General features: G+C 49.9%; 2 protein-coding genes and 1 pseudogene across 2 annotated transcripts in view; 2 read left to right on the top strand and 1 right to left on the bottom strand.

The window, feature by feature from the left end:
* LOC139604066 (TOG array regulator of axonemal microtubules protein 2-like) overlaps positions 1-4262 on the top strand; it is a 28476-nt gene extending 24214 nt beyond the window's left edge. Inside the window, exons 16-18 of the mRNA XM_071455054.1 lie at positions 479-695; positions 1775-1861; positions 4027-4262. Coding sequence (XP_071311155.1) covers positions 479-695; positions 1775-1861; positions 4027-4262 — 540 coding nt within the window. The remainder of the gene's footprint in view (positions 1-478; positions 696-1774; positions 1862-4026) is intronic.
* Positions 1-17777, bottom strand: part of LOC139604079 (zinc finger protein 850-like) — a 180632-nt pseudogene that overhangs the window by 102727 nt on the left and 60128 nt on the right.
* Positions 15039-16016, top strand: LOC139603961 (olfactory receptor 14J1-like). Its single transcript, XM_071454957.1, has one exon. It carries the CDS (start codon positions 15039-15041, stop codon positions 16005-16007), a length of 969 nt encoding a protein of 322 aa, XP_071311058.1. The 3' UTR covers positions 16008-16016.

The raw sequence follows: 17777 nt of genomic DNA, 5'->3' as shown, positions 1-17777 counted from the left end.
CTGGATCCTGGAAGAGTTGATCAGAGCCCTGCACTTCTCCAGACACTGGCTCTGAGACAAACAAAATAAAACTTAGATCTTCTCCAGCCATAGTTTTGGCAAAATCATAACTGCCCTCAGTACTTGAGGCAACTGTATAGAAAACCAGGCATTGTACACATCTGCTTCCATTCAAAGCAAAGGTACTCTTTAGCATTAATAAATGGAATTGATTTAATGATTTATAGATGGAGAGAAATACCATAGGGGCTACTCTGTCCCCAGCCCAACCTCTTAAAAACAGAAGAAAATCTTTCAACCATCATGAGGTTGCGCCACTATTCCAGTGAGTGGCCCACAGGAAAACAGTGAAATTGTGCAAGCAAGTGCTGACCTGACAGAAAGGATCACTTTCATCTTTGACATTGCTGACTGCTACAGCCACTCTTCAGACAAGGACATTTGAATCCACCTTTCATGTTGCTTGTTCTCTTCACAGATTTTTGATTATTTTGTCCTGAGGATATCTGACAGCCACAAGAAAGTGAAGCAGAGGGCGCTGGACGTGCTGGCTGAAATCACAGGAGTCCTGAAAGATGCCTTGAACCCAGTGATCATTAGTTTGGTGGAAGGAATAACAAAGAACCTGAACTCAAAGGATCCCAGGGTTCGTGCTGCAGCTGTGAAAGCACTGGAAGAATCCATTGCTCATTTGGGTAAGGCTGAGCCCTGGCAGGGACTCTCCTCAACTGCATCTCTGTCTCTCCTGCACAAGAGAGCGCTGAGTGCCATGACAGCTGCTCTTGTCTGTGGAACACTCCAGCTGACACCCACCAGAAGCTGTGCATCTGCAGTCCTTATGCACCATCCCCAACAGGCTGGAGTGTGCAGCAGCATTTCCCAACAGTCCCAGGAGCCCTTGGCTCTCTGCTGCTTGTCTGAAGAGCAAGTCCTGGGCTACACTTTGCTACAGTTCAGAGGCAAAGGGGGTTTGGAGTGTGCTTGGGCCCTGTCTGACTTCCCAAATGAACAGCTTTGCTGTTGGCATGAAGGGACACTGGCCCATCAGAGCTTCTGCAGAGCAGCCACCTGCAAGGCTCTACATTAGAGGCATCAGCTGCCTATTTTCCACTTTTCTTCTTTGTCTTCCATGTTCAAAGGGGAACTTATGATTCACCAAGTTCATTTCTTTAGAACAAACAGGTATAAACCCAGCTGTCAATGATGCCTTGTTCCACAGGTTGTTTTGCATGGGGCAAGATGGCCACAGCAATTAACTACATAGGCAAGGGCTGCTCTAAATTCCTCTGCCACACACATTTATGTCAGCTCTGAGAATGTTCACTGGGGGAATATGCCTGGAAAAAGGAGTGTTGAAGAGGCAGGTCTTCAAGGGGAGTTTGCACTTTCTCCTCCCCAGTTGCTCTGTGAACTCAGGAACTGCCTGACTCAGTGCCTTCCTGTGACCCAAGTATGGGCTTCTTCCTTTTTGCTCTGGGATGCAAAACCTTTTCACTGCTTCCATGTCACTGAACTCTTGAGGTCCCTGATGTGAAGTGTTTTAACATAGCTCCTGCTACAGCAGACAAGTTTGGATTTACAAATGTGAAAGGAGAGCTTTTCTTTTGGAATTTTAAACCCTGCCAAGCAGGCTGGAGGAAAGAAGAAAAGGATTCAAAAATCCACAGAAATGTACTTTATTTTATAAATGGGGTTGGCCCTGCCCTTTCCCTCCTCACTGTCCTTTCTCCTATGACCTGAGAAAAGTGAGCAGAACCATGTGTTTCCCTTGTAGATCAAGTGTCACTGCTGAAAGAGTTCAGCTACCAATGGAATCACCTGAGTGGCCAAGCTCTGCTGGATGTCACCGAGCGTATCACAGGTATGGCCTCCCCTTCTGAGCCAAGAGCTCTGCCCAGGGAGTATTGACAGGGAATGCCTGTGAACAGACAGCAGAGCAGCTCCTCCTCATCAGGAGGTGCTGAGCTTGTTGTCCCTGCTGCCCAATAGCCCAGGCAGGTGGATTTGGCAGGATTTCCCTGGCTGCTGCAGAGCTGGGCAGCATCTGAGATGAGGGCAGCGCTCAGCCTGGGGGCTGAGCTCTCACTGGGGCATCTCAGAACCACCTCCAGCAAAGGGAGGGGCTGAAAATACCCCAGCTGGCTCCTCTCTGGGAAGCTCAGGGACATCTGTGATCTTTGAGGGGAAATGGTGGCAAATGCTGTTTCAGGGCATCAGTTTGTTTTGTCCTCACAGAATTCTTGTTTTTCTTTTGGAAAATTTTGAGGCTGAACCGTGCAGAGCCTGGGGGTCACAGCTCAGGTCAAAACTCAACAGAGGCATCAGAGGCACAGGTTCAGTGCAAGGCAGCCCCTGGGGCACAGGGACAGAAGCAGAGGGCTGAGGCTCCCTGCCTGTGCTGTCAAAGTGGCTTGGACTGAGCCTTTCAGGGTGTGCAAACAGTGTCTGCCTGTGCCAGCGCTGTCCAAAATGCTACAAATGCAGCTGATAATTGATTCCTCAGAGGAGCTTGCTATGTCAGCAAGAGCCAAGGAATGGAAAAAGGATGATCTTGATATATGGTAGAGAAGATGATTGATTGCCTTGCTTTAACTGGGGCTAAATCCACTGCTAATTATGCCAGCATCTTTGAATGCAAGGTTTAATACACTTTGTGTCTCCATTAGGAATCTCAAAAGGGCACGTTCGGCGATTGGGAATGTCAAAGGCCCTTTAAAGAGCAATTGAATAAAGTAGATCTCCAGCAATAGGGAATTTAGTTTAGCAGTTCTTTTGATCTCTTTTTCAAATAAAGGAATTAACCATAAATTAGGATTGCTTTAGAAAGAGCAGATGTTGTCTCTGAGATTTAGTAGGAACAGAGCTGTTCCTCACGTTCAGTAGTCACCGATGTCTTTAACTGCATTTAAACTCAAATTAATTCCCATTTTAAAATGGGTACCATAACCCTTTCCTGCTTAGCAGAATTGGTTTTGGGTACTTGCAGGAGCTCTTTCAATGTTGATGACTGCTGGTGGATTAACAGCACAGAGAAAATGAAGTCTCTTCCACCACAGAATATTAAATAGCTGCCAGATAACATTTTGTCTGATCAGAAAATAAGAATGGTCTCCAGAGCATTTCAGGTTTTGGTCTCTCAGCCAAATCTGCCATGCAAGAAGCCTGTTGGTAGTAAATTTTTGTCTGTGTTTGATATAGTTCGGTTCAGAAAATGGGCAGAGAGCACATTTCAGAGACAAAATGAGAAAACATTCGTGTTTTGGTTACATTTCAGTCCCCTGTGTAGCATTTTTCTTTCTCTATGCCCCTATTTCAGTGGACATTAAAAGAAAAAATGCCATTAACATTGGGAGGGGAAGTGGCAATAAAATGTGGAGATGCTCAAATGCCACACCAATGGGGTCTGGGTAATTATCTAAGACACCCTGAGGTTTGAAACAGCTGTTTCTTGGAAGCCCCAAAAGCATTCTGCCAAAGACACCAGCTGGTCACTGATGTTTCCAATCCAGCTGTCAAGGAGCAGCCATCTCTGCTGGGCTGGAGTTTTGAGGTGTGTTCTAATCCTGCCCTTTGCTGTGTGCCACTGAGCACAGGGAAGAGCCAGATTAGACATTTGGAACTTGACATCAAAGTTACAAAAATGGAATCATCCCTTTATTAGAAATCTCTCCATTTCCTCTCTATGGTGCATTTCCAAATCTTCAGTGTGGATTTAGACAAGTTCTTAATGGAAATAAAAGGCAGTTGGACATTTCGTTCATTGTTCATGCAGAAAGAGATTGTGAAATAATTTAATAAATGTGCGAAGTCTGCCACAGGGACAAGGCTCTGGTTGGAGCAATTAGTCCTGAGGGGTTGATGGCTCTGTTTCCAGGATGATCAGCTGCTTTGCCCGTTTCTGGATCAAGGGGCTCTGTGTGCCATTTTGCTGACCTTGGCCAGAGAGGCTTGCCAGAAGCAAAAGCAGAGGTAGATGCTTGTTTGCATTGAGGTTGTGGCTAAGGAGCTGTGTCTCTGTCCCGGCAGTGCTTGTGCAGTGGGTCCATGCCAGGAGCCCTGCAGTCGTCCAGCGCGACGCCCTGCCCGTGCTCTGGTCCTTCCTGGAGAACAAGGCGCTGCCCGTGCGGAGCGCCAATGTCCGCACCGTGGCCACCAAGCTCGCCTCTGCCCTCTACAAGGTGATGGGCACCCAGCTGAAGAAATGTGCTGCCAGCAAGCCTCCACACGTGCGGGAAAACCTCTCCAAAATGCTGGGCTGGTGAGGCGAGATGTTCTCCAGAAGGCTGAGGAAGCGCTGAGTTGGACACCCTGGATTTGCCTTTTTAGCTGTGCCAAAAAAGATGAAATCCAAAGGAAGGGTTTGCATCTGCCCCTGCTCTCTCCATTGCCCTTCCTGGTCATGGCATGGGGGGCCTGAAGCAGCTCCAGATGGAGGACAAGGTGAAGGGAATCATGGCTCAGCCTCACACAGAGGGGAGGGGGGAGCTGGGCCACTCTCTGTTGGGAGGAAGGGTCTTGTGGCAGCGCAGAGAGGCTGTGCACATTGCCAGGGAACAGCTGTGCCCTGCATGTGCCCCTGCAAGGAGCTGTGCTGCTGCCAGTGCCCCTGGAGCTGCAGGGCTGCTGAGCTGTGGGGCAGGCAGAGGAGCAGGAGGGTGCAGGTGCAGCTGAGCCATCCCTGGAGAGCACAGGGCTCTGGGCTCCCTGCTGTCCCAGGGCAGCCCAGAGGCCAGGCTGTGCCTGTGCTAGCTCTGGGCAAGTGGCTCAGGGTTTTGCCCTGGCCTGCCTCAAGTGTCTGCCAGCAGGAGCATGTTTCCCTGTACAGCTGTTTAGAAGTTTGCAGGAAATGTGTCCCATGAAATATGGAGCTTCAGCTGCTTTAGGTTTGCATGGTGGCCACTGTTAAACTTTGTGTCTCCATTTTGCAGATCTGGCTGGTTACAGTCTTACCGAGAAATTTTCTCCAGACACTTCCGATGTTCCCTCACCCACAAAGTCCTTGCCTCCCGTCCAGAAGAGCTCTCTTTCCTCCAAGCTCAGGAAGAAGCTGCTGCCTGCATGAAGAGTCTTTGAAGAATAGGATTGATGCATTAGGCTTCATAGTTACAGCTGTACATATGTTCTGATCTTTAGATGTAGTTTTGAATTAATGTGTTTTGATTGTATCTTTAGAATTTTTGATGTATTTTAAACTATATATAGTTTTGATGATGATGTATTTTTAACTATATATATTTTTGATGATGAAAAAAGTAAATAAACAAATAAAACTTAAATAAACCAAGAGGAGAATGTGAGACCAGGACCTGCTAGCCTAGAGATTATGGGAGTGCAGCTCAATGTGCCAATGTCTCACCACATCCTTTCCTCCTCGGGCCTCTCCTCTTCCTCTTTGGCCGTGTTTTCTTTGTGTCATTTGTGCTGCTCTTTGTTACTTGGCATTACAACGGGGCCACCATTGACCTGTTTGGGGGACAATGGATCCAAAAGATCCTGTCTAGTCAAAGGTTTTCTACCTAGGTGTGTTCTGTGCTCACCAAAGGCCTGAGCAAAGAAACAAAGAGAAGTGTGCCCAAATCCCAAAGCTTTGCTCCTTTGCAACCTCCCACAGATCTGGCTCACAGGGAAGTCACCTGTATGTATATTTACCCGGGACAGCAGTCCAGCTGTGTTGTTTGCACCTTGTTTGCAGAAGGATGAGTGCACTGGGAGGCCAATAACAAGTGACAAGGGTTCCTCCAATCTGTACTGCAGCCTGGGTGCCATTGAGCCCAGAGCTAGGGCATCATTTGTTCCCATGGACCAGTGCTTGCCAGTGTAATGAATTCCTGCACAGCTGGAAGAAGCAATTCTGGATTCAGCTCCAGCTCTTGGTGGGCTGCATGATCATTGACAATGCTGCCCTTCCAGAAATTATTCTGCAGTTTCCTTTCATAATCATTTGAAGTTTGAAACTTCACATTTCAATTTGCTTTGTCTTAGGGAAAAACACTTCTGGCCCCAGTGCAAACTGTACTCTTTTGACAGCAAAGTCCTCATGGTTGCCAGCTTCTGATGTCACACAATGTCACCTGGCTGCATGTGTTTGCTGAGCTCTGGGTCTAGTCCTGGCCTAGTAAAGCCCAGGCAGGGTGGCACATTGCAGGGAAAACGGGTCCATGAGCTTATGGCGTTGCCATCAGCAGCAGAGTGAATGTGCCCTTTGGGGATTTCTCTGGAGACAAAATTAGGGACCTACTCCATGCCACAATATTCTCTTAGATCTTTCTGAAATATCCTAGAAAACGCTGTGAAACTTCACATCTCCTTGCACACCCACTGTTTGAGGAGGGGCATTTTTGTCCCTCCTCAAAGCCATTGCTCTTGCACATCAGAAACATGACCATCCACCAACAGGAATGATGCATGGTCCTCCTGCTGCTGCTTCAGAGGACTGGGAAGTGCAGACCTGGGTATTACCAATATGAGCACTTAATTAGCATTTCATGCTCCTTCGAGCTGTCCAGATCTCAGGGCTTTCTGCTTCAAAGCAGCCACTGCACCATCTCTAGGGAAAAACAGGAAATGGGAAACTGACTGCCAGCCCTGCAGGGGTGTGGGGGAAAACCTGAAGTGTCTGCATCAAAAGATGAATGGGAAGAGTGTAATTGCCAAAGCCATCCTTCATTAGGATAGCAGGACCAGTTCTTTACTGCATGCTTGCATGAAAATCCTTTGGGATCTCCTTTGTGTATCTCATGCAGAAAAGGAGCTCTTAATAATACCACGCTACTTAAACCAGATTGGGATGTGGCTCTGTAGTGGTTCACAATGAAGCAGACTGCCTGCTTTGTCACTCTCAGCCCTGGGAGCCTGCGAGGGACTGTAGTGTATCCCATGCCTGTTTTGCCTCCAAGCAAAGCTTGGTTTTCCTTATTAGTGTAGAGTAAATACAAGAATAATAAAATGGACAATTAAACTGGCCACTTTGGAGGATATGCTCATGCTTTCACATGTCAGTCCTGTACCTCATGCTCCCAAGGCTTGTTACTCATCATGAAATATTTTAACAAAAAACCTCAGCTCTCATGTTACATCTGAATTAAATTGCACAAGATCATCAAGAATTCTGCTGTCAGGAGCAAGACAAGAGCCTTCCGACACTCACTTGCAGCTGTCCTGGATTTCTGCAGCCCTTTGTGAAAAGCTGCTGCAGACAGAGTGTTTGGAGTTGGTTTGGGCCTTTATGAGGGAACAGTGGAGCAGTGTGCAGGGCTCTCCTGGCAGAAAACTGTTTGTCCAAGCCCAGGGACATGGTGCCAGCAGAAGCGGAGCGGCCCCGCTCCCAGCCCGAGAGTCTGTGAGCTGAGCCATGCCAGGGAGGAAAGACAGCGAGGGGCTCCAGCCCAGCTGCTTCCCCTGCCCTGACCGTTCCATGGAGCTCTGCCATGGGAGAAAGCCGACGCCGGACGAGCCACCGAGCTTCCATCAGCTGCTGGAACTGCTCCGTGACAGCTCCTGTTCTTCCCGAGAGAGAACCCGGCACCTTCTTGGAACGCGTGTCATGGGGGGATTCTGTTTGTTAATAAACTGTTGGGGTTTTTCCACTTTCATCTATTTGTAATAATTTTCTATTGCTGGAAAGGGATTGTTGGAACACTATTGCGGAGATGACTTATTGCACAATATCCTGTTTTAAGTTGTCTCAAACTGTGTGAGACAGATGGCTTCACATAGGAGCATCCCCAAGGCTGCTGAGGGGAAGGCACAGAGGAAGACAAACCCAGTATTTCTGAGGGAAACTCCTTGACACCAAACCAACCTGAGCTGTCAAACACCAGACCTGATGTTTCAAGGCACAGGCCAAAGGGGAAAACTTTCAGTGTGTTTGGTGCAGGCTGGGTTATGCTCAAGGCAAAGGTGTGTCAGTGTGTTGGATAATACTCTTTTCAGGACCTAGAAATGGGACAACTGAGAGGTGTTTTAAAAACTTTTATTCCATTTTCAGTCTCATGAGAAGGGTGAGACAATACAGATCTTATAATTCACACCATCACAATCAGAAGCTGACTATTTCCTAATTATAATACCTTTTAAGTGTTTCTTGGTCTATCTGCTTTTTTTCCACACCATGTTGTAGATGCCTTAAAGCCAATTATTTCAAACTACCCCTTGTGGGTCCCACTACAATGCATCTTTCATAGCTTTATTTTTCCAAAGTCTTATTTGCAAGGCCATCTTTCGAAATTTTTTTCTAGCTCCATTTCTCTCTCAACAATATCTGTCCTATTCCATGGCATTTTTAAGTCAGCATTTCTTGTCTCAAGATTTATATACAGATTCATACTGTGTGGGCCTTCTATTAGGCTCTAAAAACTTTTTACATATCCTTTTTCCACATCAGTGCACTTGGCTCCTTCTCTCCTCATTGTGCATGGCAAGCACAGGGGCCCAAAGCTCCTGCAGAACCCATCACAGCACTCAGTGGGAGCAAACTTGTGTCCAGTCCTCACCTGGAGCTGTGGTGCCCAGCATTCCACCACGTTGGAATGAGGAACTGTTCCTGCTCTTTCAGAAGGAGCTAAGGAGATTTGGCCATCAGATCAGCTCCTTCCCAGCTCTTGATTTGCTGCCCTGGGGGAGCTGCTGCTTGTGGCAGCACTTGTTTCACAGCTGACAGCCCTGCTCTGCTGGCCAGCAGCCATTGCAGGAGCTTTTGCTGGTGACATTGAACGTTTCAGATCTTCTTAAGGAAAGCTCAGGGCAGAACTTGTCAAAAGAGCATTGTCTGGATGATGCTTTTAACATTGGATCTTTCCTCCACCAGTGTTCATGTCCAGGGGCCTGTGACCCCGAGTGGGTGCTGCCTCCTGAAATCCCGAACAGCGCAGGGTGTCTCCCAGAGGCAACCTGCCACCACCTCCAACTCAGGCTGCCCTGGCAGTGCCAAGTGCCTCCTGCAAACTGACATCAGGAAACTGGATTGGTGAGTTTTGATTCCCATGAAAAGGGTTGGCATTCGTGTCCAGGGGCCCGTGGCCCCAACTGCGCTGCCGCCTCCTGAAATTCCGAATGGCGCACAGCATCTCCCAGACTCAAGCTGCCAGCACCTCCAACTTGGGCTGCCCTGGCAGTGCCAAGCTCCTTCTGCAAAATGACATCAGGAAACTGGGGTGGTGAGTTTTGTTTCCAATGGAGAAAGGCCTGCATTCAGCCCAGGGGCCTGTGGCCCCAGTTGGGCTGCCGCCTCCTGAAATCCCAAACGGCAAAGGGTGTCTCCCAGATCCAACCTGCCACCACCTCCAACTCGGGCTGCCCTGGCAGTGCCAAGCGCCTCCTGCAAACTGACATCAGGAAACTGGAGCGATGAGTTTTGTTTCCAATGGAGAAAGGCCTGTGTTCAGCCCAGGGGCCTGTGGTGTAACAACTCCCCCAGGCCCCGGAGTCTCAGACTTCATGCAGCCACCGGTGACCAACAGGGACAGGAAGGCAACAGGACGGGTCTGGGTTTAGCAAAACCCAGGATCCTTTATTGTGCCAGGGACCAAGACAAGAAACGGGCGGAGCGTCATGGATTTTACATGACAGGGTAGGGGTGGAGTTTAGGGTTGGGGTCCAATAGCAGGAGGAGCAGGGGACTGCAAAGGGGTGGATCAAAGAAAAAACGAAGGAAAAAAAATCAATGGAAAAAACTAAGGTGGGGACATTGCAGTAGAATTTGAACTAATGGGAGTACAGGAAAAGAAGAACATTCTGGGGCCATTCCTTATTTGACAAAATGGAGTGGAGTGTTTCTTCCTGGGCTTCCGGGGTCACAGCCCACAGGATGGAGGGGTGGAATCTTCTTTAAATCACACCCCTCGCCTGATGCTCTCTGTCTGGGTAGAATCCCCACCTCCTGGGGCGGGGGAACCCCACACCTCCCCCTTTACTTTCTTTTAGAAACAGGGGAATAATTTAAGTTATGGCCCTTAAATTAGTTAATACTTATGGGGTAACTTACAGAGGGATTATGACAACTCATAAAGGGATTCCCAGGGACATAATAATGAACAGTAAAACACTATTAACATGACAATAACAATTATAAAACTGATAATTTTAGCTAAACTTGAGACAATAAACAATCTTAATGAAAAGACTAAAAGACTAAACATGAAGGGGGTATACACGAGAAGATTAAAAGGTATAGGTAAGAAAGTAAGTTTAATGTAATAATTAAAGTAACACTTAACTAAAGCCTTTTCTTTCATTTCTTTGCTCTCAACTTAATACCCTTATTCTTAGTAAATTAGTCCTTCTCTTTTTTGCTCACTCTCTTACTTTCTCTTTTTCCTTTTTTCCTCTTTCCCCTTTTTCTCTTCCCTTTAAACATCTTTCAAGTATTCTATACTATCACTTCTTGACTTACAATCAAACAGCTTACGCACACCTTCTTTTCACTTGCTTTTCACTCTAATTAAAACTTCTGTTACTTTTCTGCTAACAAAAATTGTCATTTGCAACATCAAGTACGAAAGTAAAACACATAATTTATAAAAACACAAAATGAAACTCATCATTTGTAAAAAAACTTTTTAAACCAGTGAAAAATCAAGCATCAATTAGACTTACACATTTATCATGAGATATTGTTTTTCTGGGGGTTCCTTGCATAAAGGATAATAGGGTATAAAGAGTCTATTCTGGAAACTTGATTTTTCCAATTGACTAAAATAAAGGGATTTAAAAACTTAACATGAGTAATGGGAGTTAGGACTGTTTGTGTCATATTAACTTCTTGTAATATTAGTTGAGAACTATTTACATTTATGTATATATTAAAATGAAAAGAGATAATAATAGTCTGTAAAAACTAAATTAACATTAACAAATGAAATAATAATTCTGGTATTTAATAGCTTACATCACTTAAATTAGTACTATTAAATCAAGCTACTCCTTTTTAATGAAGACTGGGGGGTTGGAAAAGGTTAATCAAACAAACATATCTTTTGTGATATAAACATGATCTAGAACTCGCTTAAAATTAAAATGATCTAAATACAACTGAAAATATATTTACCAGGAAAGGGGAATAAAAAGGGAAGTGTTAGGGTTTCTACAGAAAACTTGCGCAGTTACATTAATTTGCTGTCTGGAGCAGGCTTGGTGATGATTTCTCCTCCTCCACCAGCTGTGCTTGGGAGCTCTGGGTGTCAAACTTTGTTGAGTGCAGTTTGCCATGGCGTGCTGGAGGTGCCTGCTGCTGCAATCCATGGCGGTGGGCACTGGCACAGGCACAATTTGGTTGAACACAAAGTTTCTCTGGGGAGTCCGGATGGCAGTGGCCGCATTCAAAGGAGGCTCTCGATGCTGAAACACAGGTCCCAAACTGATGGACTGGCCTGGCTTTGGAGGGGCCCTATGGTGCCAGCAGAGGCAACGAAGTGGGAGATCCTCTGGGGAGAAGGCGTGGAAGCCCTGATGTTTGTGCTGCGTAACTGCAGCAAGTTGTCTGGGGCTCTGCTAGGAGGGTTATGGGCATCACCATTTTGGGGGAGTAAACAAAAGGAGGTTTCTGCAGTGGGGTTTCTGGTTCCATCTTCCCTGGAATAGATGTGTACTGTGATGGAGTGGTCACAGCCTCCAGAGGTGGAGCCAGAGGCGAGATCAGGGCCGGGAAGAGAAGGTGAAGAGCGGGAGAACAGGTTCCAAGTGGCACGGCCATCACCATCTTGGAAAGGAGGGTCCAGGGTGGCACGGCCAATGCTACTCCAGAGCAGGGCCTGGGGAGGGTGTGGGAAAATCAGAGGGGAAGAGAATAAGGTGTGGAGGAATGGCTACGTGACAACTGCCACATTCTGGACCAAGAATCGGGAGGATGCAGCTAATCTGGGTCCCTGCACCTGCAAAACACTGTGTCCTTGAGCATGGCTGTAGTACAGTAACAAGCAGTGAGAGAGACATGAGAAAAGAAAGATGTAACCCCTAAGGTATGAGGAAGAGCTGATATCGTATTATAGCCAATAGATTGCTTAGCTTGCAGAATATGTATGAGCTTATTGCTTGTTGTGCATAAAAGTCTGATGCTCTCTTCAATAAACGAAGCTTGCTAAACACTCATATTGAGTGTCCAAGTTTCCCTCACCACGACAAAACCCAAAGTATCTCAAGGCATGAATGGGTCCCACTGAGGTCCATCCCCAACACAGGATCCTCATGGACTCCTTGGAGGAGAGAATTGGAGGCCAGGATGACCCAAAACCTCTCAGAGACTCGGTGTGGAAAGAAAAATCCAAAGTACCTTAAAAACCTTGAGTATCTCAAGGCATTAATGAGCCCCACTGAGTGTCAGTACAAAGCTCTCAAGGGACTCATTAAAGCAGATAATTGGAGGCCATGATTGCACAAACCTCTCAGAGACTCCAAGGCAAAAGCCAAACCCAAAGTCCTTTGAAAAACCTGCAGAGAGGCTGCTGGCACAGAGGCAGCTCCTGGCAAGGGCAGCAGAGCTGCAGAGAGACAGCTCTGGGCAGGAGCAGCTCCTGTGCACAGCCCAGCAGGGCTGGGGCACTGCCTGCAGCCACCCCGGGCACAGCACAGAGGCACAGAGGGGTTAAACTCAGCCTGGGCTGGGAGCACAGGGCAGAGCTCACTCAGGGCTCACTAGAGCAGAAATCAGCCCAGGTTTGAAACAGTCATTCCCTGGCTGTGGGAAGAGAAGCCGCAGTTCCTGCAGGGATCCCCTGGAGCTCGCACATCCCAGAGCTTCTAGGACCTTTCAGGAGGACTCTCAGGGCTGCTCCAGGGCAGGGCTGTGGCCCTAGGGCAGGGCTGGCTTTCCCTGCTGCCCCAGCCCAGGCACAGCCCAAGGCAGCTCCTGTTGCCAGGCTCTGCTGCAGGGCTGAGCAGCCAGGGCTGCAGCCAGGGGTGCCCAGGGCTGTCCTGCAGAGCAGGGTCCTGCAGCCCAGGGCGCTGTGCTGGGGCAGGGACTCTGCTGCCTGCCAGAGACAGCTCTCAGCCAGCCCTGGCAGCTGCTCCCAGCGCTGGGGAGAAGCTCTGGGGGGAAGGAGCCGCCCTGAGCAGGGCAGGGGCTGCTGCTGAGAGGGGCTGGGTGGGGCAGGGCTGCTCCCAGCTCCAGACCAGCCTGGGCACAGCTGCGGAGGGCACTTCCCAAAGAAGGTAAGTCTGGGATTGCTGGAAAGATCAGGAGCTTTCCTGAGAGTGTTTTCCATTTCCTGCTTGAAGAAGGATGGGGAAGTTGGGGTGATGACGAAAAGATTTTTGCATTTTACACATTTTTCATATATTCATAGCTCTGTAACTTACTATTATATAGTTATAAATCTACAATCCTTACTTAACACTATAAATTCCTAATTAACTATAATAAACTAATATTACATACTTATATAATTATAATAATTAACTCTAGTACATTTCCTAAACTTTCTCTTAGATTTTAGAACAATAAGCTCACTGTCTAAATACCTTCCTGAAATACTGTCTTATTATCAGGAAGAGAACCTACAAAACCATTTTTTTAATTGACCAGAATGTGAGCAGTCATAACAAAAAATTTTGGCAAAGAAGCCTTTGGACCTATTCCAACAGGTTGAGCAGGGGGTGTGTAACACAATGGCCCTGTAACCAGGGCAACTGAATCTCCTATTGGATGTTCCTGTTAAATATCCTAATTAATCAACCTTAATAAATTGTTGAAATCAGGGACCGAGTGTGCCCCATCCCCATTGGGACACCTGGAAGCTTCCAATTAATATCTGGTTTTTACTTTACTGTTCTAACACTGTTGCAAGGGGTTTTTTTCTCTTTGGATTATAGACAGCAGGGGGATAAGAGAAGCAGAACAGGAATTGTAATCCCAGAATCCCAGAACATTCTAAATTGAAAGGGACACAGAGGATCACCAAAGGAATGTTTGAACATTTACAGAGATTCCAGAACTGTAACTTTGGGTGGTCAGTGTCTCTGCTGGGAGCCTCCCAAAGGGCCCTCAGCCACTCCTCAGCCCTGCACAGCAGCAGCATCACCTTTGCAGGGCCCAGCAGGGCTCTCCTGAGCTGCCCTTGCCCAGCTGCACACAGAGCCTGCCCCAGCCAGGGCCCTGCACACAGGCAGGTTTCTGTAGGGCCCCAGCCAGGGCACACAGGCTGGCATGGGCTCTGTGAGCGCTGGCAGGGACAAGGCTCCTCTCAGGAGGGAATGTCCAGGCCCAGGGAGATGCTCAGGGAAGGAGAGGGGGCTGAAGAGAGCAGGGCTGGGGCAGGAGGGCACTGTTGGTGTGTGGGAGGTGCCGGGCACAGCTGGGCACGGGAACACTGTCCTGAGTGCCCGGCTGTCTCTGCCCTGCCCTCTCAGGCACAGCACCACAACATCTGCTCTTGCTTCTGCCCTGCCCTGACATTGGCACTGTAATCTGCTGCTCTCAGGGAGGCTCTGGCATCTGCAGCAGCTGAGTCAGGCACTGCCCTTGGCATTCCTGCCAGGCAGGGCTGTCCATGGGAATGGGGTGTCCAAGCTTCCCTGGCACCTGTGGGGCTGTGGGCAAAGCAGTCCATGGCAAAGGGGAATGAGCTGAGCCCCCTCCCTGAGATCCCATCATGGGCACAGCCAGGGATCTCCTTGCTGTGCCCTGCCAGGCTCTGAGCTGCCCTCCTGGGTGCAGATCTGTGCCCGAGCCTCTGGGAGTTCCCCGAATGTCCCACGGGGAAGGGCAGAGCTGCCACAGCTGAGGAAATGCTGCTGGGTTTGCCCAGGGAGCCGTGAGTGTCCTTGGCACAAGGGGGTGCTGAGACCTTGCCCAGAGACCTTGAGAGAGGGTGAGACCTTCAGGGATCCCTCTGCTCTGGGCAGGGTCTGGTTTATCCCAGGGTACCCGGGGAGTGTGATTGGGCTCTGATTGCAGCCAAAGGCTTTCCCACAGAAGCTAGAAGGGCGGTGTGTCCCAAATGTAGGGACAGTCTACAGGGAATGGCCCAGGTTTGGCTCCAAGCAGCCTCTCCTGACTTGTCACTGTCCTTTCTCCATGAACAGGTGCCCATGTGCAGCCCCAGCAAATGTCCAACAGCAGCTCCATCAGGCACTTCCTCCTGCTGGCATTGGCAGACACGCGGCAGCTGCAGCTCCTGCACTTCTGCCTCTTGCTGGGCATCTCCCTGGCTGCCCTCCTGGGCAACGGCCTCATCATCAGCGCCGTAGCCTGCGGCCACCACCTGCACACGCCCATGTTCTTCTTCCTGCTCAACCTGGCCCTTGCTGACCTGGGCTCCATCTGCACCACTGTCCCCAAAGCCATGCACAATTCCCTCTGGGACACCAGCAACATCTCCTACACTGCATGTGCTGCACAGCTCTTTTTCTTTGTTTTTTTTATTTCAGCAGAGCTTTCCCTCCTGACCATCACGTGCTACGACTGCTACGTGTCCATCTGCAAACCCCTGCACTACGGGACCCTCCTGGGCAGCAGAGCTTGTGCCCACATGGCAGCAGCTGCCTGGGCCAGTGCCTTTCTCAATGTTCTCATGCACACGGCCAATACATTTTCCCTGCCCCTGTGCCATGGCAATGCCGTGGGCCAGTTCTTCTGTGAAATCCCACAGATCCTCAAGCTCTCCGGCTCAGACACATACCTGAGGGAATTTGGGCTTCTTGCTTTTAGTGTTTTTCTTTTTTTGGGTTGTTTTGTGTTCATTGTTTTCTCCTATATGCAGATCTTCAGGGCTGTGCTGAGGATCCCCTCTGAGCAGGGACGGCACAAAGCCTTTTCCACCTGCCTCCCTCACCTGGCCGTGGTCACCCTGTTCCTCAGCACTGGCATGTTTGCCTACCTGAAGCCCTCCTCCATCTCGTCCCCATCCCTGGATCTGTCCCTGTCAGTTCTGTACTCGGTGGTGCCTCCAGCCCTGAACCCCCTCATCTACAGCCTGAGGAACCAGGAGCTCAAGGATGCCCTGAGGAAAATGATTACTTTATCTTTAAGAAACAATAAACTCTCTCTTTTCTGCTTCAGAACCTTCAGAATGTAACTCTTTACAATCTCTCGGCCATTTTTTCCTATTTGTCCATTTTTTCATTGGGACTTTTTCTTATTATTTTTCCAGTGTTATAATGTTTTTTATAAAATGCTGTAATACTACACTGAGCATTTCTACATGAACATCTACTTTTTTTTTGAAACAGAAGGACTTTCTGGAGTCTTGTTCCCTGTTCATTTCAATAAAATCCAGTGTCTGCCCTGCCTTGTGTGTCCAAGGCATTTCCTCAGCCTTTCTCTGGCTCTGCAGGGGCAGTGCCTGTGAGCAGAGGCTGAGGGAAGGGGCTCCCAGCACAGCAGCACGGCCAGGGACAATGGCCCTGCCTCTTTGCACATCTGCTCCCCCCAGCTCCACACTCCCCTCCCCAGCCCTGCTGTGGGTGCAAGGCCAGAGTGCTCTGGCAGCTTGGTCCCTGTCCTGCTGCGTGTCCCTGCTGTGACCCCAGGCAGGGACAGGCCATGGGCACTGCTGGGACACAGCTGGGCTCCAGCACAGCAGCTCCATCAGCAAAGGGCATCTCCTGAGGGCAGGGCAGGGAGGCTTTGCTCCCCTCCAGAGTCACTCTCAGGCCTCTCAAGAGGCTCCTTGTGTTCCTTGCTCTCCCAGGGCTCGGTGGGATGAGATCAGGGTCTCACTGGGGCCTTCAGGGGACTCAGGTCTGGGTCAGGTTTTGCTGGTTGGTGGCCAGTGCCCATCAGATGCTGAATGGTCTGTGCTGAACCTTCCTGGGGCTCTGCAGCTTGTGCCAGGGATGATGGCAGGGGAATGTTTGTCTGGAGGGCCTTGGGAGCTGCAGGAGAGCACAGGGGACCTGCAGGGACAGAGTGTGCCAGGGACCAGCAGGGAGTGGAGCTCACTGGGCACAGGCCTGGCCAGGGTGGGGTCACCCTGAGATCAGGGCCTGAATGTCTGCTGTGAGCCAGGAGAGCTCTGCAGCCCAGGGACACAGCAGGCACAGGGAAAGGAGTCCGGGCACTGACTCCTCTGCCCCTCAGGGATCTCCCCCGGGAGGATCCAGGCAGCCCCGAGCCCCTCTGGCAGCCCTGGAACAAGGCAGGCACCTCTGAGCCCCTCCATGGCCCCGCAGAGCCCGTGTGGGAGGGGGTCAGGGCAGGAGCACCCTCAGCTGCCTCTGTGTCCCAGGCTGAGCAGCAGAGCCCAGCAGAGGCAGCCCAGGGCCCCGGGCAGCACAGCCCCCGTGCTCTGCAGAGCAGCAGCCCCAGCTCGGGGCTCTGGGCAGCAGGGCAGGGCTGCAGCAATGGCTGCTCGGGCCAGCACAGACGTGTTCCCCTGGGAAAGGCTCTGGGGGCAGCTGGCATGGGCCAGGAGCAGGGCAGGAGCCCGTGGGGGTGCAGAGGAGCCTGGCAAGAGGCTGCCCTGTTCCTGGGCCAGCAGGAGCTGCCTGAGGAGCCCCGGGGCCAACTCTGCTGCTGGGCTGGGCAGCGGGGCTGGCCCTGGGGCTGCAGGAGCTGCCCGAGCTGAGCATCTGCTGAGCATCCCAGACACAGAGTGGCTGTCCCTGACCTCCAGGGCCTCCAGTTCCTGCTGCAGGGCCTGACCTGACTCTGCTGCTCTGCTGGGCTGGGGCAGGGGCACGGAGGGGAAAACAACGGAGCCTTGTCCCCATGAGTCCCCACAGAGTCAGAATGGTATCTGTGGTTTCATGAGCCCCACGGTATCACAATGGCCCCTTGGTTCCATTAGGCCCCATAGGGTCACCACGGTCCCCTGGTTACAAGAGGCCCTTCAGTGTCACAAGGG

This window comes from Agelaius tricolor, unplaced genomic scaffold (genome assembly GCF_023055355.1).
Source record: "Agelaius tricolor isolate 1412-34295 unplaced genomic scaffold, bAgeTri1.0.p SCAF_43, whole genome shotgun sequence".
NCBI classification, from domain to species: Eukaryota; Metazoa; Chordata; class Aves; order Passeriformes; family Icteridae; genus Agelaius; species Agelaius tricolor.
The sequence above is the reverse complement of the archived record's forward strand: the minus strand, read 5'-3'. Positions and strand labels throughout refer to the sequence as shown.

Coding starts and splice junctions, on each gene's coding strand:
- LOC139603961 (XM_071454957.1), top strand. CDS start 15,039: ATGTCCAACAGCAGCTCCATCAGGCACTTCCTCCTGCTGGCATTGGCA.